The sequence below is a fragment of the Prinia subflava genome, chromosome 34 (assembly GCF_021018805.1).
Source record: "Prinia subflava isolate CZ2003 ecotype Zambia chromosome 34, Cam_Psub_1.2, whole genome shotgun sequence".
In the NCBI taxonomy this organism is placed as follows: domain Eukaryota; kingdom Metazoa; phylum Chordata; class Aves; order Passeriformes; family Cisticolidae; genus Prinia; species Prinia subflava.
Window position 1 is genome coordinate 870,468 of NC_086280.1, and position 27,232 is coordinate 897,699.

At 62.1% G+C, this 27,232-nt stretch overlaps 1 protein-coding gene across 6 annotated transcripts in view; it reads left to right on the forward strand.

Moving 5' to 3' along the window:
* The window catches only part of HDAC7 (histone deacetylase 7), a 65,208-nt gene that overhangs the window by 18,364 nt on the left and 19,612 nt on the right, over positions 1–27,232 (forward strand). Inside the window, exon 1 of one of the 6 annotated variants that reach the window (XM_063420946.1) lies at positions 1,746–1,897. The exons of 3 other annotated variants lie outside the window; for them this stretch is intronic. Coding sequence is in view for 1 of the 3 variants with exons in the window: in XM_063420941.1 (XP_063277011.1) it covers positions 7,559–7,649 (91 nt within the window). In the remaining 2 variants the exon portion in view is untranslated. Of the gene's footprint in view, positions 1–1,745; positions 1,898–7,222; positions 7,650–23,532; positions 23,661–27,232 lie in introns of those variants that run through there. 2 more of the 6 variants (XM_063420941.1, XM_063420945.1) reach the window with 2 other exon arrangements.

A 27,232-nucleotide genomic window follows, 5' to 3' on the forward strand; every position in this document is an offset into this window, starting at 1 on the left:
GGGTGCCATGGACTCGATGATCCTCGTGGCTCCTTTCCCACTCATTCTTTTCCATTATTCCATTTCATGATTCTGCACCAGAACTGATCTGCAGGAATGCTGGGGCTGCCCGAGCCCAGCTTGTCCTCCCTGACGAGTCTGAGCCTTTGGAATGATGAATTTAAGGGAATTCAGGGCACTGGACAGCAGAAAGGGCTCGATGGGGAGGATGAATCCCCTTTTCCAGCTGCTGTAAACCATGAAATGCTCCCCACTCTCACCTCCGGCTGGCTCCACTCAGCAATATTCAAATTTATGCAGAGTGGGGCCCGCTGGGACTCAGTTGTGAAGTCATTGAGTGTTCTCAGAATGAGGTGTTAGTCACCAAAACCTTGTCAGGGCAATTCGGGTGTCGCTGGGGCTCTGAAGGGACCGGGGCTGAGGCTTCTGTTCTGGTGCTGTTTCCCAAATCAGAGAGGCATTAATTATTCTAATTATTGAAAAAGCCGCTGTCACCGCTCTGGGCTGGGGATGGCCTGAGGGCTGTGCCTCCCTCAGGTGAGGTTTTGCCCGGTTTCATTGTGGATCAGCGAGGCTTTGGAAATGAAAGGGAAGGGAAGGGAAGGGAAGGGAAGGCTGATCTTGAGGAGAAATTAAAGGGAAAGAGAGAAAGCCCCCGAGGTGAGGGAGATGCACCGTGAAACCGCCCAGCTTCAGCGGGTGCCCAAAATAACCTCTCTGCAAGCAGGGTTACAAACGTGCCGGCCCATGGGCTCGGCGTGTGACTTCCCCGAGCTGTTTTGGTGTCACAAAAGCAAGAAAATCACTCAGCAAAAGCACATCCCTGCCCACCCGTGTTCCGGTGCTGCCTCACTGCCCCAGAGGCTCCTCACCCCGGGACCGGGCAGGGCTTTGCTCTGGGTCTGAAGCGATTTCTTCCTTGGAAAAGAGAAGTGTAATTCCGTGGTTGGAGAATCCCCGGGCACTTTGGAGTTCCTGGAAAAGCAGCTGTTCCCTCGGCGAGGGAACCTCGGGCTCTCGCTGTGTTTTTGGACAGGATTTGAAGCCCCTGAGCTCAGGCACCTCCCTCCTTCGCCATGAGCTTGGTTCCGTTTGTTTCTTTGTGGTTCTTGGTTCTCCCGGTCACTGTGGGGATGTTCCCTCTGTCCTCTGCTCAGCTATCCTGCAGAATTTCCCACTTTCCTGCTCTGCTCTGCTCATCCCGCGGGATGTTCCCTCTGTCCTGTGCTCCCCTCATCCTGCAGGCTTCTGCTCTCCTGTGCTCTGCTCATCCCACGGGATGCTCCCGCTCTCCTGCCCCTGCTCATCCCTGCTCGCCCCGGTGGGAACCGCCCGGTCCCGGTCCCCCCGGCAACGGAGGAGCCCGGGCAGGGAGAGAGACACCGGGAACGGGCAGGTGCCGGGTGAAAGCGCTCAGCTCCAGCCCGGCTCTCCAGGTGGAAGCTCTTGGCTCCAGCCCGGCTCTCCCCAGCCTCGGCCGTTGTCTCGCCCCTTTCCCGGCACTTTGGCGGCTGTGCCGTCACCGGGGATGGACGGGCTGGGGGTCAAATTTGGCATCAGGCACCAGCGCTGGGCCCCGATCCCGCTGCCCGGGTCTCTCCGGCCGCTGGCAGTCGCCGCTCCCGGTCCCCGGTGCTGCGGAGCTCTGACCCGTAACGCGCCGCCCGCCCCCGGCCCGTCCGGTCCCGGCGCGTCCCGGGGGCGGAGCGGCACCGCCCGCAGCTCCCGCCGGGGCCGCCCCGCTCCGCCCGCCCGGGCCCGCCCGGTTCCGGAGCGGCGGCGCAGGTGGAGCCCGAGCCCGCGGAGTCCCCGCGCGGCCCGGCCGGGGCCGCCCTCGCTCCGCCGCCCCCGCCCGAGGACGCTCCGGCATCGCCTCGGTCACCGCCGCCAGCCCTAGGTAGGCACCGGGACACCGGGACAAGGGGACACCGGGACGAGGGGACACCGGGACAAGGGGACACCGGGACGAGGGGACACTGGGACGAGGGGACACCGGGACAAGGGCTCCGCCGCGGCCAGGGGAAGTCGCGGGTCTGTCACCCCCGGGGGTTTGGGGTCCTCATCCCCTCCCCACGTCCCAGCTCGGCTCCGTTCCCCGCAGGAGGGAGCAGCCCCCCTCCGAGGGGCTCTGCTCGCCCCCTCCCCAGGCCTTGCACCCCGCAGCCCCCGGGCCGGCCCTGGGAGCTTCCCCCGCCGCCGGGAGCGGGGTGGGCCGGACGGGGAGCCCCCACCCGCGGGTGTCGGATCCCGGCAGCTCCAGCCGGGGCTCGCTGGGGTGTCGGTGACCCCACATCGAGGGACAGCTGCTGGCAGAGCTGTCACCCCCGGGACCGGGGGAAGCACCGGGGGCTGGCGGCTCCCAGAGCAGCTGATCCAGCCCATGGAATGTGCGCGTGTGGCTGCGGGGCTCAGCCTGGCCGAGCTGCCAGGGCTGGGGGAGAGAGCTCAGGCTCACGAAACCCCGGCTCACCGGGTCCAGCGAGACCCGCGGCTGCCTCCGGAGCTGCCTTCAGATGCGGCAGAGCCGAGCCTGCGGTTTGCTGGAATCTTTTTGTGCCAATCCCGGTGCCTTTCCCTTCGGAAGGGCCGGCGGTGCCTGCAGGGAGCTGCGAGGGCAGAGCTGCAGCAGCGCTGCTGGGTTCGGTGTATTTGCTGCAAGGGCGCCTCTCTCTCTCTCTCTCTCTCTCTCTTCAAATACTTCGTGGGAAAAGGATTGCACTGGGAAAAGAGCCCTGGATGCCCCAAACACCCCCGACCCGTGTGCCAGAGCCACAGTGCAGCCCACAGATCTGTGAGCTGCTCAAGGTTTGCCCTGTGCCGGCAATCCCTGGGCTCCCAAAAAGCAGCTTTTCCCCATGGTTAAGGTGTTCTCTGTGCTCTGGAGGCTTCGCTGAGTTGGGAGACTCCTGCAGAGGCGGTGTGGGGTGTGCTGGACCCGGCTGGGGCAGGGGAGAGGAGGGGTCACTCCTGGGACAGGGAGGGAACCGGAGGGTTTGGGCTCTGTTTGGTGTTTTCCCCACAGGATGAGCTGTGAATGCCCCGGGTTTGCTCCGGAGGGTTTGGGCTCTGTTTGGTGTTTTCCCCACAGGATGAGCTGTGAATGCTCCGGGTTTGCTCCGGGAGGGTTTGGGCTCTGTTTGGTGTTTTTCCCCGCAGGATGAGCTGTGAATGCCCCGGGTTTGCTCCGGAGGGTTTGGGCTCTGTTTGGTGTTTTCCCCGCAGGATGAGCTGTGAGTGCCCCGGGTTTGCTCCGGAGGATGGGGAGCGTGGGCCCCGCTCCGAGGGGCGGATGCGGTGCCTCTGACCAGATGTTTGCGGAGGGTTCCAGCCTGAAATCTCAGCCTTTCTCAGGAGATCTCAGGCGCTTCCTGGTTTTGCAGCGAGGGTCGGAGGAGATTTCAGCACTTCCTACTCTGTGCCTGATGCGAGCAGGAAGTGGGAGCGTGCAAACGGCAGCAGAGGCTCTGGCAGTGGGGCTGGAGGCTCAGCAGGGAGCCCCTGGGGTGGCAGTGGGGTCACCCCTGCCCCGAGCGGGGTCCTGGACCCTTTGGGGATGTGTCCCTTGGGCAGGGACAGGTCCCAGCGCAGGGCTGGCCCAGGGGTGAGTGTGGTCCTGCGGGGATGGAGGTGAGCGTGGACGGGCACACGGGAGCGTTTCTTTTTCTTCTCCTGCCGTTCTCCAGTGGCTCCTTTGGGAACCTCCCCGGGGCAGGGAGAGGCTCTGGCTGGGTGCTGCCTGCTGTCCCGGGTGGCTCTGAGCTGGCAGGGGCATCCCAGTGCGACACTGAGCTCAGCAAAGGGAGAAACTCCAACCCTCCTGCTGCTGTGGGGCTGGATTAGTGTGAGAAATGGGGAATTCGGGTGGCTGCAGCACGAGTGACTGGCCCTGGTTTCACATTTGGCTGGCTGGGGATTGATCAAGGCCCAGCTTCCATCAGGGCTTGGAGGCTCAAAATCCTCTGAGGGATGTGAGTGGCCACATCAGCGGCTTTGGGACACGATGCCAAAATGTTCCCCCACCTTGGGACTCTGGGATGGGAACAGTTCTGCAAGGCTGTGCTGCAAAGCTCTGCACCATTTAGAAACTGTTGAAAGAAAAATGAGCTTTGAGAACGTCAGTTGTGAGGAGACCTTGTGTGTTTGGAGCCTGTGGCTCAGGTTTTCAGGCTTTTTCCTGTTCCAGCAGCGGGACACAATGGCATACGTGCTTTTTCAGTGAGTCTGGGAAATCCTGCAATCATGGATTTAACAGCTGGGACCTTGAGGAGGGGAAAAAACAAACAAGTGTGTTGGCACAGCTCCGAAACGAGGCAGCTCCTTCTGCCCCGCTGCCCGGCAAGGGGAGGTGGCGAATCTCCTCTTCCATCTCTGCTTCAAACATCAAACCTGAGTCGTTCTGGTGTGATTTGTTACCTTTTGATCTCCATCCAGCCCCGTCGCTGCTCTCTCCGGGACAGCTCGGGAGGGAGGTGAGTCAGGCCGGGGCTGGAGCTGTGTCTGTGTCTCATTGCCTTGCTATGCTCCCCGAGGGCAGGAATGCGTCCGTCCCGTTCAGGCTCTGCCGGCTCCCCGTGAGCAGCTTCTCTGGTGCCTCGTGTGTCCCTGCCGAGGCGGGGAGGGGACACAGGGACACAGAGCAGCGTGTCCTGCCCGTCCTCAGTGCGCTCAGCCTGGGGCATCCCCCTGTGACCGCGGCCGGTCCCGGTCTGCGGCTCCCAGCGCCCTAAAAATACCTCGGGAAGCGCTGCCGGGAGCAGCCCCGCGGCCTCGCCGGCCGCCGGGACGTTTTCCTGCCTTTGTTGGTGCCTCCACACGCAGGGTTTGTTCCTGGTCGCCTCCTTGGAGCGGCTGCCCTGCTCCGGGTGCCTTTCCCCAGGGGCAGGGCTGGGCCAGGGTTTGTTGGGGACACTGCTGTCACTCAGGGAAGGTCTGAGCTGGCACATTTGCTGTTTGATGTGACGCAGCCGTGAAGCCTCCGAGGGGGTGTCCAGAGTTCAGGGGCGTGCAGGGCTGGTGAACGTTCATTTTTCAGCAGAAAAACCCGAGTCTGGTTAAACTGAGCCAAGGAAATTTAGGAGAGCGGTGCTGGCCTGCAGACTGCAGGAGAGGGATTTGTTTTCTTTGCCTGCCTTGGAGAGCTCTGCCTTCCCTTGAAGCCGCCTTCCCGATATAGCAGCAGCTGCTAACTCTGAATGAATGTTCCAAATTCCGCCGGATTCGGCCGCTCGGGTTTGAGTTTGGGCAGAGCCGGGGTGGCACTGTCCCAGCCAGCTGTCACCTATAAACAGCAAACGGAGCCCGAGTGCCCGCTGGGGTGGGTTTGGAGATTTCCCAGACCCTCCTCGGAGGGGGAGCGGGTGCCAAGGCGGAGCGGGGTGAGGTGGCAGCGCCGTCGCTGTCACCTCTTGGGCAATATCCGAGGATGCTGAGGAAAGAGCTTTGAGTCAGTGCCACGCTGTCACCCCGGGAGGCCTCCAGCGGGGAGGGCACATCCTAAGGGTGGGTCCCCACGGAGGTCCCGGCCCCACGGAGGGGCTGGAGCGAGGCTGAGGCCGTTTGCCACATTCGATCCCTGCATCCACCCCACCTTCGGGTTTGTCTCTCCTCAACCTAAAACTTCACTCTCAAGGCCGGGTGTGGTGTGTGGTGTGCTGGGAGAAGAATTTGGGTGCTGTTTGTGGGGTTTTCCCCTGGGCCTGGCTGCCCCTGCCCCTCAACAGCAAGAAACCTCCCCAGACACCCGGATCCATCGGGATTTGCCCCGGGAGCCGTCGGGATCCCGGAGCAGGAACGGTGCCAGAGGGAGAATTGGCTCTTCTGCTTTGCAGAGCTGGATCAAAACACGGCTCCCACCAGGGCAAAACAAACCCTGCTGAGCTGGGCACACTCGCGGCTCCGCGCTGGAGCCAAAGGTGGGGAACAGGAGGAGGTGCAGGGACCGGGGGTGGCTCACACAGGTCTCCAGCTTCCCTGGGCACCCTTTGCCAGGGCCTGCCCACCCTCACAGGGAGGAATTCCTTTCTAATTAGCCCTGTAGACTGTGTCAGTCCCTGCTGGTGACTTACTCCCGACCCAAAGCCCAGGAGAGAGCACATTTGTGGGGCGTGAGCGAGCTGGCAGAGCACGCTGGCATCACGAGAATTCAAATGCAGCTGCTGATGGGACAGACACGCTGTGAGCGGGCAGGGAGCGGTGTCAGGTGCTGAGTCTGACCTGCAGAAACTGCAGCTTGTGTTTGTTTGCCCGGTATTAAACTCAAACGTGCTCCCAAAATCGCCAGAATTTAAATTCCCCAATCTCGATGCTGGCTGTTAATCAGGACTGGATCTTTCCTCCCCGCATCTGGTGGCTGGGAGGGATCCTCCTTCCGTGGGGGATCCTCCTTCTGTGGGAGATCCTCCTTCCGTGGGAGATCCTCCATCCATGGGAGATCCTCCTTCCGTGGAAGATCCTCCTTCCGTGGGAGATCCTCCATCCATGAGGGATCCTCCATCCATGAGGGATCCTCCTTCCATGGGAGATCCTCCTTCCGTGGGAGATCCTCCTTCCGTGGGGGATCCTCCTTCCGTGGGGGATCCTCCTTCCGTGGGGGATCCTCCTTCCGTGGGGGATCCTCCTTCCGTGGGGGATCCTCCTTCCGTGGGGGATCCTCCATCCATGAGCGATCCCAGCCCTTCCTTCCAGGGCTGAGCTGGGCTGTGAGGGGCTGAGGGATCTGGGGGTTGAGGTTTGGGGGGTTTGGGGGGTTTGGGGGGTCTGGGGGCTGCCTCGGTGCTCCCTTTGAGGCTGCTTTGGTCTCCAATCCCTGCTCCGGGAGGGGCCTGGGCAGGCGGAGCTGTGCGGAGGAGCCGCGGCCACGCCGGGCTGCAGCCCCGCTCCTCCCGCTGGGCTCAGCCCTGAGGATGCTCGGGGAGATTTTGGGATTTGGGCTGTGCTTGGGGACAGTCCCGGGGGTCCCGGAGCTGCAGACAGAGAGATTTTGGGGTTGGGAGGACAGGGGGTGACCTCGGGGGTTGTCACAGCGTTGGCTTCGCTCCAAGGACTCTTGCACTGCCCTACCTGCGCCACCCGAGCCTGTCTCGGTGAGGTGAGAGTTGTTGTGCAGAGTTTCCTCTTTTATATCCTCTTATGTCACGCAGCTCCGGCGGCTGAGCGCGCCCGAAATAGCCGCCAATCCCGGGAGGTTTCACTTCAAGGTCTCTATTCTGGGCTCGCCGGCGTTGCTCAGTCATGAGCTCAGGGACCGCGCAGTGAGCACCGGGGCCATGCGGGGCTCCGGCCGCTGGCCCGGGGAGGCTCCGAGGGGACGCTGCGGGCTCAGCCCGGCTCGGCAGCAGGGAGGCTGCGGGCTCTGAGAGCCCCCGGCCCGGTGGGTGTGAAATAAGGTGCGGTGAAATCCGCGCTGCGCTCCCCGCGGAGCCCGAGGCGCTCCGGGACGGGATGAATCAGGTCTGAGAGGCTCGGTTGGCATCTGACCCAGCTCGGCACGGCTCGGATGCTCTCCCCGCCTCGCCGAGGATCAGGTGGGCGGCGGGGGTGAAGCAGAAGTGAATGTGGGATGCGGAGCCGCGGCTTCCCGGGAGAGGAACTCGCTGGATGTTCTCAGGGGCTGGAGATCTCCACGGCGCTGGTGATGTTCAGCCCGCCCTGTAAGTGCCTCTCCCATCCCGGGGATTTCTCCTTCCCTGCGAGGCCTGGCGGGGCAGGGGGAGGTGTGAGGGGCGCATCCCTCGGGGTGGGCACCGGGAGGGAGTGCCCGGTTCGCTCCCGGGCCGGGGTGGAGCTGCCGCCGGTGTCCGGTGGGCACGGCCACAGCGGGGCAGGCTCGGGGCACTGGGGGTTAATCAGCCAAATAAAGGCTGTAATAACCAAATAAAGGGCACTGAGGGTTAATCGGCCACCAGAATTGATGGGCCACCAATGGGACAGGCTCGGGGCACTGAGAAATGATGGGCCACAATCGGGACAGGTTTGGGGCACTGAGGGTTGGTGGCACAGCCACCATTGGGACATTCTCAGGGCACTGAGGGTTGGTGGCACAGCCACCATCGGGACATTCTCAGGGCACTGAGGGTTGAAGTCCTGCAGGAGGGCCCCAGCTCGGGTCCTTCTGCAGCCCTGGAGCCACGGGAGGGGAGTGACAGCATCTGCAGCAGCAGAGCCAGGCCAGGCTCCTTTGTCAGCTGCATTTTCTGGCTGTTTCAGACTGAAATCACGAGTTGAGCTCTGCTCAGGTCTGCTGAAGGCACTGCCTGGGAGGCTGCAGGGGAACCCCTGGGTAGCGCTTCCGCAGGACTTTGGCTGTTTTTTGAGGGTGCTTCTTGGGAAGAACCTCATTTTCCAGACTTCCTTTCAAGTCCTTGTACATTTTCAAGCTGTCCTGTCTGACTCCAGCCTTGCTGGGTTCGGTGCATTTCCACCCCGGAGCGGGTCATGCCCAGCTTGGGGCATGGACCCTGCACCCAGGGGGATTTATGGCACGGGGGAAAAGCCCTTGGAAAGGTGGGGAAAGGTGCTGGCAGTGGCTCTGGCAGAGCTGGGAGGTGGCTGGGGCTCTGTACGTGGGGTTGCTGGGGAGGGAGTGTTGTGTTCCGAGCTCGCATCCTGCCTACGCTGCGGGGAACGGTCACGTGCGCCCCGGGCCTTTGTCCTGTGCCTCGCTGCTTTTTTTAAAACTTATTTTTAGGTGCTCTCCGGCTTCCTCTTCCTCCTGCGCCGCGCTGCACTCCCTCTTTCTAACTCCCTCTTCTAGGATTGCTTTTCTGAGCAGCCAGTTCCTCCTTAAACCCATTTTTGCAGGCCTTTGTCTGCGCTTGGGAGCCGGCCCAGTTCAGCATTAGCAGCTGCTGGCTCCTCTGGGTAAGCAAGAACAAATAAAGGTTTAAACTGAATGAATCATTTGAGCCTTATCTGTCGTTCCCAGTCGGGACAGCCGTGCAGCTTCTGCTGCAGCGCCTGCAGGGCACAGGGCAGCTGTGCAGCCTCTGCTGCAGCGCCTGCAGGGCACGGGACAGCTGTGCAATTTCTGCTGCAGGGCATGGGACAGCTGTGCAGCCTCTGCTGCAGCGCCTGCAGGGCACGGGACAGCCGTGCAGCCTCTGCTGCAGCGCCTGCAGGGCACGGGACAGCTGTGCAGCCTCTGCTGCAGCGCCTGCAGGGCACGGGACAGCTGTGCAACCTCTGCTGCAGGGCACGGGACAGCTGTGCAGCCTCTGCTGCAGGGCACGGGACAGCTGTGCAACTTCTGCTGCAGTGGCTGCAGGGCACGGGACAGCTGTGCAGCCTCTGCTGCAGGGCACGGGACAGCTGTGCAGCCTCTGCTGCAGTGGCTGCAGGGCACGGGACAGCTGTGCAGCCTCTGCTGCAGCGCCTGCAGGGCACGGGACAGCTGTGCAGCCTCTGCTGCAGGGCACGGGACAGCCGTGCAGCCTCTGCTGCAGCGCCTGCAGGGCACGGGACAGCTGTGCAATTTCTGCTGCAGCGCCTGCAGGGCACGGGACAGCTGTGCAGCCTCTGCTGCAGTGGCTGCAGGGCACGGGACAGCTGTGCAGCTTCTGCTGCAGCGCCTGCAGGGCACGGGACAGCCGTGCAGCCTCTGCTGCAGCACCTGCAGGGCACGGGACAGCTGTGCAATTTCTGCTGCAGCGCCTGCAGGGCACGGGACAGCTGTGCAGCCTCTGCTGCAGTGGCTGCAGGGCACGGGACAGCTGTGCAGCCTCTGCTGCAGCGCCTGCAGGGCACGGAGGCTCCTCGCAGCGCTGCTCCTGGCAGTGGCCTCGGTGGGTTTGTGCTGCTGATCCCGGGGTTGTCTCAGCAAATCCTTCCTGTGTCTCTGAGCTCTGTCCCACGCTTGGTTACTCTGGAATCAAAATCTCCTTTCCAGGAGGATTTGCTCCACTTGGCCGCTTCAGCCTCGCCGATGCTTCGGGTGGTTTGGCCGCTGGGTGAAAATGCAGAAGTGTCATGGTGGGAGCCACATCCTGGTGGGATCTTCATGGTGGTGGGATCCTGGCCGTGGTGGGGTCCTGGTTGTGGTGGGGTCCTGGCTGTAGTGGGATCCTGGCTGTGGTGGGATCCTCATGGTGATGAGATCCTGGTCATGCTGAGATCCTGGTTGTGGTGGGATCCTCATCCTGGTGGGATCCACGTCGTGGTAGGACCCTCGTGGTGGATGAGCCTTGAAGGCAGACAGGGTGTTGGGGATGAGCTCCTGGCATCCCCGGGCCGTGGGACACGGCGCTCAGGAGCTGTGCTGTGGCTCTGCTGGTTTGAGGCAGGACTTGCAGAGAAGCGGCCGTGGCTGTTTAATAACAAACGTGGGAGGAGGGAGGGGATAAAGGCAGATACAGCCCCGGGCTCGTGCCTGGGGAGTTTGGATCTGACACCGAGGTGAGGAGCTGACCAAGCTCGTGTTGGATCCTGGGCACGGAGGGTTCCTGAGGGAGACCCTGGCAGCCACCAGGGCCTGGATCCACCTCCCCTTCCCTTCTCCCTGGCAGCTCCGAGTGCTGGGCTGGGCAAACAGAGCCTGCACAACCCCACCAGGCCGGGGTGGAACCTGCTTTTCTCGTATGGCAGAGCAGCTCTCAGCCACTCTGCCTCTTACCACGAGTGTGCCCAGCCAGGGCTTGGCTCCTGTGCCCTTAACTTGTGTTTTAGCCATGAGGGGCAAAATCCTGCTGGGTTTGTGCAGGCGACGTTTGTGGAGCTGCAGGGCTGGGCTGTTTTGTGACTCCTCATCTCCTGCGGTGGGTCCATCCCTGGTTGTGCAGGGATGCTGAATCCCCCCCTTTCTGCAGGCTCCATAAAGCCAGCAGGGAAAAATTCACCTGGATTAAACCACAAATCTCCCCTCTCCTCCAAGGCTCTGCCGCCGTAAACAGCCGCGGGCCGGGGTAGGTGAGCAGAGGCAGCGCGGCCCTGCCAAGGCCTCGTGTCCACAAATGACTAAATCCTGCCTGAAAAGTCAAAGTATGAAAACATTATTTTTTGGGTTTGGCTTGAGCCTCGTGGATTGCTGGGGCTGAGCCACCTCGGCTGCCTCTGGAGGCTGCCTGCGGCTCTGCCCACCTTGCAGCCAGCGAGGATGTGGAGGGGGCTGGTGAGGATGTGGAGGGGGCTGGTGGGGGTTTGGGGGTCACCTGAGCTGGGGCAGGAGCCTCACCAGGCCCTGAGGTGGCTCTGTCACCCTGGCTTGGAGCACAAGCAGGGCTGAACCCGCTCCCAAATCTCTTCTCCTTCCCTGCTCGCATCTCCGGCCGCCCGGGCTGGGGAATTTCCTGCTGCTGGAGATGGATAACGCTGATGTCGGGCTCTGTCTGCCACCGCCGCCGCCTCCCCGAGCTGATTCTCAGCTCGCTGGGCTCTCACAGTGCTTGGCTGGATCCAGTGGTGGTTTGTGGGTGGATCCCCGATCCGGGATCCCCGCGCCGTTCCCAGGTACCCGGGGCAGCCGCCGGCCCCCGGTGCGCGGCTGGTGAGACGCTGGTATGCGAGATGTAAACTCCATCCCAAAGTTTAGATTACAGCCCTGTGAAAAACATCAGCTCCCCTAAATGGAGCCCAGATGGTGGCGGGAGGCGTCGAGGCCGAGGGCCGGGAATGGCAGGAACCGTGTGAGGAAAGGGCCCGGGGCCGTGGGGGAGGAAGAGGAGGGGAGGTGGGGATGCAGCATCGGGGGTCGGCTCCTAAACCAGGCTGGTTCCTCCACCTCATCTCCTTGGAAACAGCCGGGAGTGACAAAAGTCCCCAGAGCTGCATCACAGGGAGCGCAGCCTTTCCAAAGCCGAGGTTTCCCTTGAAAACCTCGAGGTTTCCCTTTCCACAGAGTGCAGAGGGAGCTCTCAGCGCTCTCAGTGCTCTCCACGGTGCTTGGAGCATCCTCCTGCTCCGGGGGGAGCATTCCATGAGCAGATCTGTCGGGAGAGAGGCGATGCTGCACCCACCCGGGCCGTGCTGGAGCCCTCCCAAAGTCACTGCAGGACTGGAGCTCTGCAGAGTCTGAGCTTTTGGGTGGTGCCAGAAAGGATCAGGTGGGAGTGAGGAAATGGGACAGCAGGTGGGAGTGAGGAAATGGGACAGCAGGTGGGAGTAAGGACTCGTGACTCTTTGATGCTCTTCATGCAGTGTCAGCACTGCTCTCCCCACTTCGCAACAGGCAGCGACTGAAAAAGGCTCAGAGCTGCAAAAAGGAGGCCCTGCCCTGCAGGGAGAGGGGCTGGTGAGGCCCAGGCTGGCTGGGCAGAGGACACTCGAGGTCCCGATGCTTTTGGTGGCTGGAGCAGAGCAGGATGTGTTGGAGGCAGGGGTTGATGCTTGTTCCTCCTGTGTGGACAATCCCACGTCTGATCAGAGCCCGCGTCAAATCACAGCTCAGGGAGTCCCTGGAGAGACGCCTGCAGTCAGCTCCAGCCCTGGCCAGGGCTCCACGAGCCTCCTTTGTGGTTCCTGCGGGTTCCTTGTTTGTGCTCCGAGGTGTGGATCTGTATCAGTGCCGATGATGAACCCTTGAAAGCTCCGTCAGGAGCAGGGAGCTGCGAGGATTTGTGTTGTTTTTACCTCGGTGGGACCTGGCTGGATTCTCAGGGTGTCTGTCTGTCTGTCTGTCTGTCTGTCTGGGTGGAGGTTCTGTCCCGGCTGGGTGCTGGGGATGAGGGATGGGGCTGGGCTGGGGGAGCTGGGTGCTGGCACGGGGGGATGTCGGCTCCGGCAGCTGAACCAGCCCAGCCCCACGTGGAGGTGTCTGGGACGCGGTGCCAGGAGAGCCGAGAGGGTGCAGGGCGTGCCTGGGAGGGGCTCAGGGTGTAGGACGGGGTGCTGGCACATCTGGAGGTGGGACAGAGCAACTTGCAGAAGGATTTGCGGGCTGGGCCGGGTTGGAGCCGGGGCGTGTGCTGGATCTGCACGAACCCCCGCGTCCTCCTGGATCTCCTGGCTGGCAGGGGGAGGCTGCAGCAGCTCCTTGCAGAACCCCCCCGCCACATCCCCTCCGTCCACGTGGCTCCTGTGGTTGTCCCCTCGCGGCAGCTCTGGCACATTCCTGACCCTGGGAATGAGAGACGAGGCTTGGCCGCGGCTCTCCCGCTGACCAGCCAGGCTGACCCCGCCAGCCCAGCTCCGAGCAGAGGCTCCCGTTCCCATGCCGGGCTCTTTTGGGATGTGCTCAGCACCAGCCCGTGGATCTCCCAGTCACGGGGACGCCCCAAAGAAAGGTCTCTGGGATGAGCAAAGCTCCCAAAGTGACACCTCATCAGCAAAGCCGGTGGTTTCTGTTTTGTCAGATTATCCAGATTAGTGGCAGGGACACGCCGAGTTACGTTGCCTTCATGGCAGGGAGGAGGAATCACACACCCCAAAGGTCTGGCTGGGAATTGTGGCTTTCAGGCAGGGAAAAAAAAAGAGCTCCATGAGGCAAAAGCTGAGAAGGGAATTGGGTTTGGGGCTGGGTCGGTGGATTTAAGCCTGGAGAGGGGCAGGGGGGGCTGGGGGAGGCTTTGTGCAGCCTCTGCTGCTGCTGGCTCAGGCTCCAGCTCTGGCAGGGCTGGGCTGAGAGGGGCGGCCAAACAGCTGGGAGAGGAGGGGCAGCAGCTCCCAGGCCTGTGGGAGCCGATTTCTCTGGGAAGATTCGAATGGGTTTTATCTCGCTGGAATCGTGGCAAACACGGGGGCCACCGAGGCAGGGGCTGCTCTCGCTCCATTCTCGGGGCACCTCTGTTCACCCAGGCACTGCCCCGTGTCTGCAGCAGCCACGGGGGTCTGAAGCAGCAGCCACAGCCCCTCCCTCTCTCCAGAGCCCCCCTCTTTGGTGTCACCGACCCTTGGGCGAGCTCCCTGTTTTCCCTGCAGCCACAGCCCCCTTCCCACACAGTTTTTGTCGGGTTGCAAGAGCCCTGGCAGCGGGGCAGAGCTCCCTGCCAGGCTCTGGGGGTGGACAGACCAGCTTTTCTCCTTCCCTTATCACCCTGAGCAGCAGGGAAGCTGTCACCAAAGGGCTTTTCAGTCCTGGTGGCTTTGTCAGCCACCAAAGGGCTCTGCAGTCCTGGCAGCCAGGGGAAAATCGTGGAATTAAGGTTGGAAAAATCCCCCAACATCATCAGGTTCAGCCTCTGGAGGGTTGCAGTGGCTGCAGGAGATGAGCAGAGAAAGGGCCTGGTGATGCTGAAAGCCCCGCAAGGGGAGAGATTTTGCTGTGGAGGGGTGGAAAATGTGGAAGCACAGGAATGGTTTCCATCCAGGGAAGCCTCCTCCAGCCCTCCTCTTCTCCCAGCCCTGGTGGGATTTCAGGATCTTGGGGGAAGAGTTTGGGTCTGGTTTTGAGGAGCCCTGAGATGCTCAAAACCAGCAAAGTTTTAAGAGGAGATTTACAGAGCAAACTAAAATTGCCTCTTCTTCCGTGGTGTGTCTAAAATCTTCTTGAGAAGGTTTTTAATTGGAACACACCACATTAAAAGAATGATCCCAGGTGTGAGTGGAGCCTGTCCCAGTTTAGGCTGGAAACGTTCAGGAAACTGGTGAAGTTATGATGCCAAATTCCAAGGGACATTTGGACAATTCTCCCAGGGATGGACAGGGTTGGATTTTTGGGGTGTCTGTGCAGGGCCAGGGGTTGGACTGAATGCTCCTCGTGGGTCCCTTCGCACTCAGAATATTCTATGATTCTGTGATTCTATGAAAACATTTGTTCCTGAAATTGGAGTCATTCCTGGGATTGCAACACCCGGGCTGTGTTTCCAATTAATCTGCTGAAGTCGTCATGTATTTCCAAGCGCATTGGCTCAGCAGAGAGAAATCTGGCACCGGCTGGGGGCTGAAATGCCAGCTGGGATGTGCACGGAATGAAATGAGGGAATGGCCCCGGGGGCTGGCCCGGGGCACCTGGCCCGGGCTGGCCGAGGGGCTCTGGCGGAGGGGGGGACGCGGGAGAGGAGCAGCCTCCTCCCGGGAACGCGGCTGTTTGGAATTCCTGCGGAGTTACTGCCGGGTTTTCCCTGAGCGGTTCCCTTCTGTTTCTGGGTGTGTTTTGTTTTGGGGAGGAGGCCAGGGGGGTGCAGGGAGTTCTGCTCGGTGCGTTCCCTGCTCCCAGTCCTGGGGGGATCGGCGGGGACAGGGGGAGGTGTTGGGGGTGCTGGAGCGACCTCTCCACCCCAGCCCCTCCCAGGCGTGCGGGGCTGCTCCTGCCCGGGGCAGGTTTGGTTTGGGAGGGGAGCGGTCCCTGGGGTGCTGTGGGGCAGGGTTGGGGTCAATTTTTGGGTTCGGTTCAGGATTGGGGGTCCTGGTGCTGCACCCGCACATCAGACCCGCCCCAGGGCGCTGCTGCAGGGACAGACAGGGACGGACAGGGACGGACAGGGACGGACAGACACCCCCGGCCCCGGGATTTCCCCCTCCCCTGCAGCAGCCGGGATCCCCGCCCGCAGCTGGACCCTGCCGCATTCCTCTCCTCTCCCGGGGGATTTTCGGAGGAACGGGGTTGGATCTGGAGCCGGGTCCCAGCTGGGTGGGAGCGGCCCCGTGCCTTGAGCGCAAACACGCACGGAAAGGCCGGGCTGGCGTGGAAATCCTCCCTGGCCAAAAAAGAGGCTCAGGCTGAGGCTCCCCTCCCTCCGGAGGCTGCAGGGGAGGGGTCGGGAACAGGGGAAGGGGATGGGAGGAGGGAAAGGGGTCGGGAGAAGGGGATGGGAGCAGCGAAAGGAATGGGAGCAGGGAAAGGGGTCGGGAACAGGGGAAGGGGTCGGGACAAGGGAAAGGAGATGGGAGCAGGGAAAGGGATCAGGAGAAGGGGAAGGGGGCAGGAGAAGGGGAAGGGGGCAGGAGAAGGGGAAGGGGGCAGGAGGAGGGGAAGGGGGCCAGGAGCAGGGAAGGGGATGGGAGCAGGGGAGGGGTCGGGGAGGCTCGGGGCATCTCCTGCTCTGGGGCCAGCAGCGCCTCTTCCTTCCCTCCTGGGGGATCCCTGCCCGCTGCTTTTGGACCAGGGATGTGCCACCCGCCCGGAGCTTTGGGGAGCAGAGCAGGGACGGGGTTTTGCTGCTGCAGCCCCTCCTCGGGAGCCGGGAAGCGCTGAGAGGGGACGGTGGTGACAAGAGCACTCCCAAACGGGATCGGGGCCGTTCCCATCCGCGGGGCAGCGCCGGGGCAGCACTGGGAGTGTCGTGCAAGCCCGAGCACCCTCCTCGAGCCTCAAAGCCTGAACAAAACCCCGGGGGAGCCGGGAGAGGAGGGGGAAGGCGAGTTTTCCATGGATATTTAATGCTGCAGTGCGTCACCATCACAAATTTCAGGGTTCTGTTCTGTCTTCCCAAGTTCTCCCGCTCCCGAAATAGAGCTCTCCCCATGGCTGCGTTCGAAGAGAGGTCCCTGCTGCACCGTTTTTACCAGCAGGGAGGATGTGATCTTTCTATATTTGCTTGCAGGACAATAATACTGATGGTTGCTATTTTTATCCGGGCAGAAACGCGCTTGGGAATGTTCGGGGAGCGGAGCAGCCCCGGCCCGGCCGGGCCCTGGGAGCCGCCAGCAGCTCGGAGAGGGCCTGGCCCCACTTTTGGGCTGTAAAGAGGGGCCAGGCTGGGCTGGGATTGTCCCCCTGCTCCTTGGGGCTCTGGGGGTGGTGGCAGGAGCAGGGACAAGTGGCATCCTCCTCTTCCTCCCATGTCCCTCCCTCTGGAGTGTTGCCAGCTCTGTGGTGCTCACTCAGGTGTTGCCACTCCTGAAATCCCAGCCCTAAAATCACCTCAGATGTTTAAAACCCGTACAGTTTTGGGGTGGTTTTAAAGAAAAACAGCTTCTGTCACCACCTCCCTCATGCAGCAGGGCTGCAAGCGATGACTTGCCCTCCCAAAGCCCTCAGAAACGGGAGGTGAATACCGAAACCGGCACCGACTTGAGCGGCAGCCCCAAATTTGGGGGCTGATTCGTGACTTTGAGCGGTTCTGCTCCTGCCGCCCTGCCCCGCTCAGCTGCCGTCAGCAGGCCGGGCTTGCGTGGGTCCTTGCAGGGTTTTCCAGCTGCTGACGTGGGCTGGAGCAGCTGAACTCGTGCACCTCCCATCTGGAGGAGAAAACAGGGATTGAGGGCGGGACCCGCTCCCTGGGGGCTTCGTTTCACCCTCAGGGCTGGGTCTGGAGCCTTCTGCCGTCTGGGTGTCCTCCTCGTTTTTCTCTGCAGTGGAAAATCCTGTGCTGGTCCATTTTGGGTGGATATTGTGGGGCTTCACAGCCCTGGGGCCGTGCGGTGACCCCGGCACCAGATTGAACCTGGTGCTGGCCACCGAAGGGCTCTGCAGTCCTGGCAGCCAGGGGAGACCCCTGGAGTTGTTAAGGTCAGAAAAGCCCCCCAACATCATCAGGTTCAACCTCTGGGGGGCTGCAATGGCTGCAGAGGTTGGCAGCAAACGGGGATGAGCGGAGAAAGGGCCTGGGGATGGTGAAACCCCCGCAAAAGGAGAGGATTTGCAGCGGTGCCGGGTGAAGGTGGAGCCCAGGCTCTAGATGGGGCAGTGGGTTTGGGGCAGGGGGTTCAGGTTTTGGGCAGGGGGTTCAGGTTTGGGGCAGCGGGTTTGGTTTGGGTTTGGTTTGGGTTTGGGGCAGCGAGTTCGGGTTTGGGGCAGCGGGTTCTGGTTTAGGGCAGAGGGTTCGGGCTTGGGGCAGCAGGTTCGGGGCAGTGGGTTCGGGTTTGGGGCAGCGGGTTCGGGTTCGGGTTCGGGGTGGCTCCTTTGGGGCACAGAGGCGGTTCTGGCCCCGGGGGTGCCCCAGGCTGGTCCTGGCCGGACAATGGCCGGACAATGGGCGGCTCCTGCGGCCGCTCCCACTCCTCCCGGGCTGTTTCCCCCGCATTGTCCGCGGCAGGCGCAGGAAGGATGTCTCCAGCCTTCTTCCTTTGTGCCTCAAAGGGATGTGGGGCGGGCGGGGAGAGGAGGGGATTTGTTGTGCAAGAGGCACAAATCGCCGCTCCTGGAAGCTTGGACGGGGAGGAGGGAAGGGGAAATGCAGCCACAAAAAGGGGTTCTGGCTTTTGGGGATGGATTTAGCGAGGACAGGGCTCGGATGGTGACAGGGGAACGCTCCAAGGTCCCTCCCTGCTGTCTTTGCACAGCTCCCGCCGCTGTGGCCGGGCAGGGTTGAGGAGGCCGAGCTCCCACGTGCCAGGAAGTGAAAGCAGAGTTAATTAAGACGGGAAATGATCTTAATTCGTTCTGGCTAAATCCCTTTAGCAACAGTAAACCCCAAACGTCTGAAGCGAAGCTCTGGGTCGGGGCACGGCCACACTTCTCCCGTCGCCCGGAGGTGGCCGTGACGCGTCTCTGGGGGTTTGTCTGAGTCCAGAATTCCCAGTTTTACTGGGGGTGTCGGTGCTTCCAGACTGGGAAATGCCCGTCTCTCACTGAGCTGCCTCCCCGCTGAGCCGGGATCGTCCTGGCACAGCCACACCAGTCCAAACCCAGCTCCCACACGTGCTGGCATCGAGTCTGCCCTGGCACAGCCCCAGCTGATTTTTCCACGGGGGAGCAGGAAGCTTTAAGGATCCCTTTTGGCTTTTTCCTTTGTCCCAGAGTGGACAGGGATGGGCATGGGGCTGTTTTATCCTGCTCGAGCAGCTCTTGGTCCCCATCACGCTCCTGGGACTCGCCCCCTACCCCACTCCAGACCCTTCTGACAAATCCCAGGGCCAGGATTTGCCAGGAGCACCGGGAGCTCCCGCATTTCTCTGCTGACAGGAGGCGTCCGGCACTGCCAGGGCGATGGAGCAACAACTTGGCAGGGCTGGTTCCGCCTGGGAGGGAAAATCCCGGCTGAGCTGCGGCCCCCGGGGTTTGGGGTGACGTCCTGCCCGTGTTCCCAGCGGGGTTTAAACCTCCCCAAGGTGTGTCCAGCTTCGGGTAGGGCTTGGCCCCACCTGGGGTCCCCAGGTGAGGGGGGAGGGTGTGGGAGGAGGAGGGGATTGGGCTCTCCCTGCTCCCTGTGGGTGTGGAGGAGGCAGAGGAGCAGCAGCGGCTCTGGAAGCAGCTTTGAAGCGATGCTGGAGGAGCTGCAGTGAAATTCCGCTTTAGGTTGGGGTGGAAGCTTTTCCCTCACGTTTTTAAAATCCCAGCGAGAGTTGGGGGGCATCTTAATTGCGGTTTATCCTAAAGGGGAGAGGGTCTGGAGCTCTCCTCCAGGCCAGGGGGGCTGGAATGGGCACCCCTGGAGCAGGAGGAGGGCTGGAATTGTGGCTTCCCCCAGGAGACCTCAGCGTTTCCACCTGCTGCTGCCCAAGCCCACGCAAAACCTCCCTGTTTATTTTGTCTAAAAGCAAAATATCCCCCAGAGGGGCCTGGGGGAGGGGAGGGAGGGATGCCCGCTCGGGCTTAATTGCACTTAATGAGCCTGATGAGGCCGGCTGCCAGCGAGGGCTTTGCCAAGGCTCGGATTCGCCCGTGAGAACTGCCAGGGCGTGGTGGCGGCCGCGCCTGGCGCGGGGATCCCGGGGCTGCTCCTCCCGCGGCCTCGGTGGGCGCGGGGACCCCGAGGAGCGGGAGGGACGCGATGTCACCCGTCGGGGAGTGTCCCAGGCGGGTGGGGACTGTCCCTGCGGGCACAGGGTTTGTGTGAGGGGAGATCTCCCACCCGGAGCGGGGTCCATGGGCCAGGGCCGGGTGTGTGCCCGGGACTTTGGGTGCCAAGTGAGCCCTTAAGGGTCTGCTGGGATTTTTTAAGGGTCTGGGATTCTGCTGAGCCCACAGCAGCTCTGGTCCTGGCAGGTTCTGAGGGCTCAGTCCCCGACGTGAGCACCGATTCCTCGGTGTCTCAGTTATTGCTGCTGCGCTGGGCTCACCACGAGTTTCTCTGCTGATCTTTTTTTCCTTTTCCCCCGTTCCCGAGCAGCTTAACAGCCCCGGCTCCTCTTTCTGGGTTAAACCCCCAGGGCAGGGTTGCTCCGTGCGTGTGGAGCACTCACACACCCAGCTGCACCCTCAGTCCCTGCCGGAGCCTCAGCCTCCTCCGAGGCTCTTCTTTGGGATTCCGGGTGCTCCTGGCGTTTCTCCTCAGCACAAATCCTGCCCGGTGCCTCTCCTGTAGCTCCTCCATCCCCGATGGGATTCCCCAGCGCTCCAGCATCTCCCCACAGCCACCTGCAAGCCCCAGCACCGAGCCAGGTTTGTCCCTGCTGTCCCCAAGGGTGTGGCTCCTGGGATCCGGGCAGGTTTCATCCTCCTCTGCACCGAGCGTTTGACACCTGCACCTTTCCCAGCCAGGATTTGATTTCCCTCCCAGGATTTGACACCTGCACCTTTCCCAGGTCAAATCAAATCCTGATTTCCCTCCCAGGATTTGACACCTGCACCTTTCCCAGCCGGGCTGGTGCCAGCCCGGAGCTCTCCCAGCTCCTCCCGGGGAGGGGAAGCAGCCCCCGCGTGGGGAAGGGCGCCCGGAGTGTGTTTGTGCAGGAAACTGAAAATGCTGCGGCTTCCTCCCCGCGACAGAAATAACTCTCACCCCGCGCCCGGCTCTGCCCTGGGGAGCTCCTGGTGGCTCCTCAGACGCCCGAGGGGCAGCACGGGGCAGGTTTGGGGTGAGCCCCGCACAGGGAATTGAGTCGGTGCCTCCTTCCCTTTGTGCCGGCAGAGCTGGGGCTGCCCGTGCTTCTCCCACCTCCTTGTCCTGGGCCTCGGGGTGTTTTTCTGTCTTAAATCTTCTTTTCTGCCCTCCAACCCAGCCCTAGACCCCGACCAGCGTTTGCCGGAGGGATTTCCTTCCCCGCGGCTCTGATTAGCGGGCAGCTCCTCTTGCCGGGAGTGGGCATTGAGTGATTCCAGCGCTTCTTTTTTAATCCCAGCGCTTCCACATCAAGCACGGAGCCGCTCCGGGCAGCGCTGAGCCTTCCCCGGGGGGTTGTGACTCAGGCCGGGCTCTTCAAAGAATAAACCGGGCCCGAGGTCCAGCATCTCCCGGTGGGTGCCCCCGGGGAGGGCTGAGGGCAGCGGGGCGGGAGGAGCCGCCGAGCCCTCGGTCCGAACCGGTTGGGAGCGTTTCTCCAGCGCTTGGGTAAGCGAGGAGAGGTTCCGCAATCGTTCGGTCTCTCTTCGCATCCTCCCGCGCTGCTGCCACCGGAGCCGCCGCGGGAGGAGCCCCGAGGCGCTGCCGCGGCTCCCCGGGGCCGCTGGCATCGTCCTGCCCGGAGAACGGAGCGCTCGTCCCGCCTGGAGCCGGGCCAGAGCCTCCCTCCGGAGCAGATCCGCGCTGCCTGGAGGTGATGCCGAGCTCTGGGCTGGGCTTTACCGGGAGCCTGGAGAGGCAGATGAGGCTGCTGGAGCGCTCAGGGGGTCCCAGCTCGCCCAGAGCCGCGGGGTTTGCCCGCCTGGAGGGGGCAAATCCATCCCTGCCCCTCTCCAGGGCGGTGCTGGAGCTTTTTCCACCCGCGAACGCCTCAAGGAGAGGAGCCGGGCGATGTTTGGGGTGTTCGCTGCGGGGAAATGCCCCGCGGGAGGGTCAGGAGGGGCGGATTTGGGGTTTGGGGCTCCCAGAGCAGGCTCGGAACAGGGAGGAGCCCGCAGATCCCGGCCGGGCTGGGTGAGCAGGTGAGGGGAGGGATCCTGCGGGGCGGGGATGCGCTCCGGGGAATGTTTCTCTTCTGGGAAGGGAAGGATTTCCCCAAATCTTGTGGGTTTCTGTGATTTTAGGCTGCCTGCGCCGCTCCGGGGAGCAGCGAGGCGCTGCCAGGCCGCCTTGGCTGCCCTTCAGCGGAGCCCTGTGGTCGCGGCTTTCCCGGTGTTCCTCAGGAAGCCGCGGTCGCTGCGAGGTTTCCTGGGGATGCCTCTCCCTCCTCCGCGGGGGCTCTTCGGGATGGGCTCGGTGACCCGTGGGGGTGGGAGGGGGCAGGAAATGACTGCCAGAGGTTTCCAGCTGTGCCAGGGCTGCGGTGGGGATGGAGCCATCGCTGTCCCTCCTTCAATTCCCCCTTTATCCCCGCTGCTGCCCACGCTCAAACCACATTTTGTGGGACCCTCGAGGCAGCCCCGTCCTGCCCGTGGCCAGAATTTCCTGTGGTTTAATACCTGAGATCTCCAATTTAGGCCCAGAAGCTTTTGGGGTGGGGGTTTTGCCTCAGCACAATCAGGGCTGGGTGCTCTGGAGTTTTCCAAGCTCATCCCTGGGACAGGGGCAGCACCCAGGGAGCTGCTGGAGCTCCCTGCAGCTCCTGTGAGAGCAGGAAGGAATGGGAAGGAAATTGTTTGGTGGTTTGAGCAGTGTCTGAGGTGAAGTTTGTGTCCATTTTTAAGGTTTGGGGCTTTGGGGTAACTCTGTGGATGCGGGGTTACCTCAGGACCCCCCGGCCCTGGAGGGAAAACAATTCCAGAGCCAATCCAAGCATGGATTTGAGAGCGTGTGTGGAAAAGCTGCCCTGAAACACAGACGTGGGGCACCTCCAGGAGTGTCTGATTTAGCCCTGAGGAGTTCCCTGTGCCTCTCCCTTGGGCAGGAATCCTGCCCTGTCCTCTCCGTGGGTGCTGTGGGAGCACCCACGGGTGGGCCTGGGTGGGAACAGTGGATTTGGGCTGGAACAGGGAATGTTAAAACCATCCAGGCCCAAAGGTGTTTCCTCCCCGTCCCTGGACTCTGGGCTGGCCCTGAGGTTTTTTGGGTCCCGGAGCCGTGAGTTTCAAAATGAAACGTGCACATTTGTGAGGAGAAAATTCCAGGGAGGGCTGATAAATGTGTGACTCAAAGGTCACGAGTTGCAAATAAGCAGGGAGAGCGACCACGGGGAGCATCTCGGCCTGATCTGCCTCCCCAGGCCCGATGTGCAGCTCCTTTCCAGGCTTCAGCAGGGAATATTCCCATTTTTTGTGCTTGGAATGCCAAAAGAACTGCTCTGCTCACAGGTGCACGGCGTGGTTGGGTGTGTGGCTGAATCCTGGTTCCTGCCTTGGGTTGTGGGAAGGGTTTTGTGCTGCTCTGGTGACTTTGCCAAACTTTAATCATCGTCTGTCTCGGTTGTTGGTTGTTTTGTTTGGTTTTTTTTTCTGGAAACTTTCTGCAGAAGGAAGTTTGCAAGAATCAGAGCAGAAAAATTCGCGTTTACCCCGGTGGAAAAACTCTCGGGGGGCTTTTCTTGGAGCAGCATCAGCCTCGTCTCGTTTCGGAGCAGGAATTTTGGTGTCTGGCAGGGAGGGGAGGGATCCACCCACATCTGGCTGAGCCGTAAAGCCCCTGAAACTCCCAGAAACTCCCAGCCCATGAGCTCCAGGAGGAGTTATCAGGACTTGGCACCCGGCTGCTCCAAACATTACATCCTCCCCGAGCATCATCTGCTCTCTTATGGCTCCTGCGGGACGCGGCCGGCGCTCTCTGGGTGCGGGGACAGCTGAGGCAGGGCAGGGCTTTCCCTGGAGCAGCTTTCCCTGGAGCAGCTTTCCCTGGAGCTGCTTTCCCTGGAGCAGCTTTCCCTGGAGCTCCCATCCCTGGAGCAGCTTTCCCTGGAGCTGCTTTCCCTGGAGCTGCTTTCCCTGGAGCTGCTTTCCCTGGAGCTCCCATCCCTGGAGCTCCCATCCCCGGAGCTCCCATCCCCGGCGATCCCACCCCCAGAGCTCTGTGCTAAAGAGAGGAAAGACAAAAATGCCCTCAGCGCTGGGATTTTGTGGGATGCTGCCAGGAAACCCCTCAGGGACACACGAGCAGATGGAGGTAGGGGACAAAGGGACACTTGGGCACCTCTGGGGGGTCCCCGCTGTCACCCCCAAAACTGGGGCTGGGCAGACTCGGGGTGGGTTTGGTGATTTTGGTGATTTTTCTCTCGTGGTTGTGGCCAGCAGTGTTTGGTGCAGAATTAAAGCCGGCGCCCCGGGGCCCGGCGGGGTTAAACGAGGTCCCCCAGCCCTGGGATTTCCTATTTCTCGAGCTCTCCCTTTGTGATCCTTGCATTCTTTCAACCTCGTCCTTTTGGTGTGGTTTCTTACTTAAGTGTTTTTAATTTGGGCGAGCTCCCTCCGGCTCGTTCCCATTCCAGAGGAGACCTTTTCCCTTTTATTAGAGAGGAACGTTTTTAATCGCCCGCGTTCCTCAACCCGCCTGAACCCTGAACCTTTCACTGCAGATTGGTGTGAGATGGGAAACGCTTTTACAGAGGGGATGGATTATTGGAAAAGAACACCCGGCCTGGGTTTAGCTGCTGCTGCACCTCAGACAGAGCTGTGGGCAGGCAGGGGTGAGGGCAGGGATAAAAAAGGATACATGCAGGGATAGGCAGGGATTCAGGCAGGGATGCAGGCAGGGATGCAGGCAGGGATGCAGGCAGGGATGCAGGCAGAGGTGAGGGCAGGGATGCAGGCAGAGATGCAGGTAAGGATGAGGACAGGGATGAGAGCAGTGGTGCAGGCAGGAATAAACAGGGATGCAGGCAGAGGGATGAGGATAGGGTTAAAAAAGGGATACATGCAGGAATAAACAGGGATGCAGGCAGGGATAGACAGGGATGCAGGCAGAGGTGCAGGCAAGGATGAGGACAGGGATAAACGGATACATGCAGGGATGCAGGCAAGGATGAGGGCAGGGATAAGAGCAGGGGTGCAGGCAGGGATAGGCAGGGACACAGGCAGGGATAGGCAGGGACACAGGCAGGGATAGACGGGGACACAGGCAGGGATAGACGGGGACACAGGCAGGGATAGACGGGGACGCAGGCAGGGATAAACAGGGACGCAGGCAGGGATAAACAGGGACGCAGGCAGGGATAAACAGGGATGCAGGCAGGGATAAACGGATACATGCAGGGATGCAGGCAGGGATAAATAGGGATGCAGGCAGGGATAGACAGGGACACAGGCAGGGATAGGCAGGGACACAGGCAGGGATAAACAGGGACACAGGCAGGGATAAACAGGGATGCAGGCAGGGATAAACAGGGATGCAGGCAGGGATAAATGGATACATGCAGGGATGCAGGCAGGGATAAACAGGGACACAGGCAGGAATAAACAGGGACACAGGCAGGGATAGACAGGGACACAGGCAGGGATAGGCAGGGACACAGGCAGGGATAGACAGGGACACAGGCAGGGATAGGCAGGGACACAGGCAGGGATGCACGTCCCTGCAGAGCTGGGCTGCCACTGCTTTGCTCCTCAATAATCTGCCCTGCTTTGTTTGCCTCTTGCTTTGTTCCCCTCTTATATAAGCCCGGCTCTGCTGACGACTGATTCGCCTCTTTAAAAACAATCAGGAAATGCCAAAGCAAAGATTTCTGTGCTGGATTTTTTTTTGTTTTTCCGGGATGGCTGGCTGGGAGCAGCGTGACCGGCGGTGTCCCGAGTGACACCGGCCCGGCACTGCCACCCCCAGCCCGGGGAACTCGCTGCCACCAGGTCCCAAAGCCCCTCGGGAGGTGCCAAGCGGGGCTCCCCGCCCTGCCCCGGGCTGTCCCGGCCCTCCCTCCGTGTCTGTCCCAGCTCGTGGCTCAGCCCGTGGCCCCTCGGCTGCGTTCCCTGCTCCGTTCTGTGCCGGTAGCCTGGAAAATGCTGCTCACCCGTGCCGGGGCTGGAGCACAGAGCCCTCATTCATCCCCTGCCGCGGCTTTCCCAGGGCGCTCCGGGGAGACTCCGTGTCACAGCCTCCCCTTCCCATGGAGGAGCCGCGGGCTGGATCTGCAGCTGCCGGCCCAGGGATGGTTTGTGCCACGGGCTCCTGGCCCTGCAGCTCTCCTGGTCCCAAACTGTGATCCCGGTCCCAAACTGTGATCCCGGTCCCAAACTGTGATCCCGGTCCCAAACTCTGATCCCAGTCCCAAACTGTGATCCCGGTCCCAAACTCTGATCCCAGTCCTAAACTGTGATCCCGGTCCCAGCCCGTGCATCCCAGTCCCAGCCCGTGCATCCCAGTCCTTCTGGTGGCTTCTGAGGGTCCCCTGGGCACCGGCAGGACCCGGGCTGGGTTGGGGACAGGGACAAACCCCCCCGGAGCCGTGGGGGGGCTTCACTTTCGGCTTTTTTGGGGCGGGGGGAAGGGGAGGAGCCCCCGGCCTGGCCGCCCGCCCCGGGTCCTGCGGGGGGGGTTGTTTACTGTAACTCCTGGCCCGGGGCCCGGCTGCAAACCCCAAATGAATCCAAGCTGCAGAGGGAGGTGACAAACAGCTCCTGGGCCAGGAGGGGCTTGGGGACATGGGTCCGGAGCTGAGGAGCACCCCTGAGGGGGTGCCACGTGCAGGGACCTCACGCCCCAGGGTCCCCACGTGGGGACAGTGGCTGCTGCTCAGAGCCCGGGTTTCTCTCCCGGTGCCACCTCCCTGGCACCCGGCATGGGACGTTTTGTGTTTGCAGGCTCTGGAAAACCGCCCTGAGTTTGGTGGCCTCAGCCTGGCCGGGAGCGTCAGGGCTGGGACATCAGTGTCACCCCAGGGCACGTCAGGCCAGGCTGGGCTCCCAGGGGGGCTTTTCTCATCCCAACCTCCCTGAAAATCCTCCCAGGGTGACTTTTCTCATCCCAACCTCCCTGAAAATCTGCTCAGACCCCCCCAGAGGGGGCCGTGGCAGGAGCAGGGTCCGCGCAGCCTCTTCTTCCCTGGCTCCGGAGCCTCTTGGCCCCGGGGATGCTCCGCAGCTTTTTCCTGGCTCCGGGCGAGTGGTGAGGAGTTGTTTTTCTGGCTGCTGCCCGGCCTCCCTCTCCCCCAGCACCCCCCATCCCTCCCTGCTCCGCTTCCGCGGCCTCGCCGTTTGTTTTTGCAGAGACTGAACCAAAATGATGCAGAGAGAGATTCCCAGAGCCCCGGCCAGCGCTCCCCGCTCGGCTCTGCGGCCCCCGGGGGTGTCTGGAGCAGCCCCTCCTTCACCTGGGGGTCCCCAAGCCCTTCCCACCCCTTTTTGCCCCCTCCAAGCCCTTCCCATCCCCTTTTGCCCCCTCCAAGCACTTCCCACCCCTTTTTGTCCCCTCCAAGCCCTTCCCACCCCATTTTTCCCCAGGAAGGGGCAGCACCAGGCCGTGCTGAGCCGCCCTGGGGAGCTCAGACCAAACCTTGGAGCTTCCCGTGGGCATTTTTAGGGAGCAGGGAAAGGCTGGCACAGCTCTCGTGGTGCCACCGGCTGTGCCTGGCTGGGCTGGTCCTTCCCTCTGGTCCCCCCGTCCCCATCGGGTCCCAAACGCCACCCCGGCAGCGTCCCCAGCTCCTGCCCCTGGTGTGGTGACATTGGGCCGGAGGGGACCCGGGGCCGGCCGAGCTCCCGCGGGTTCGGGGCGGGATTTGGCCGGGCCGGGAGCGCCCGGTCCCG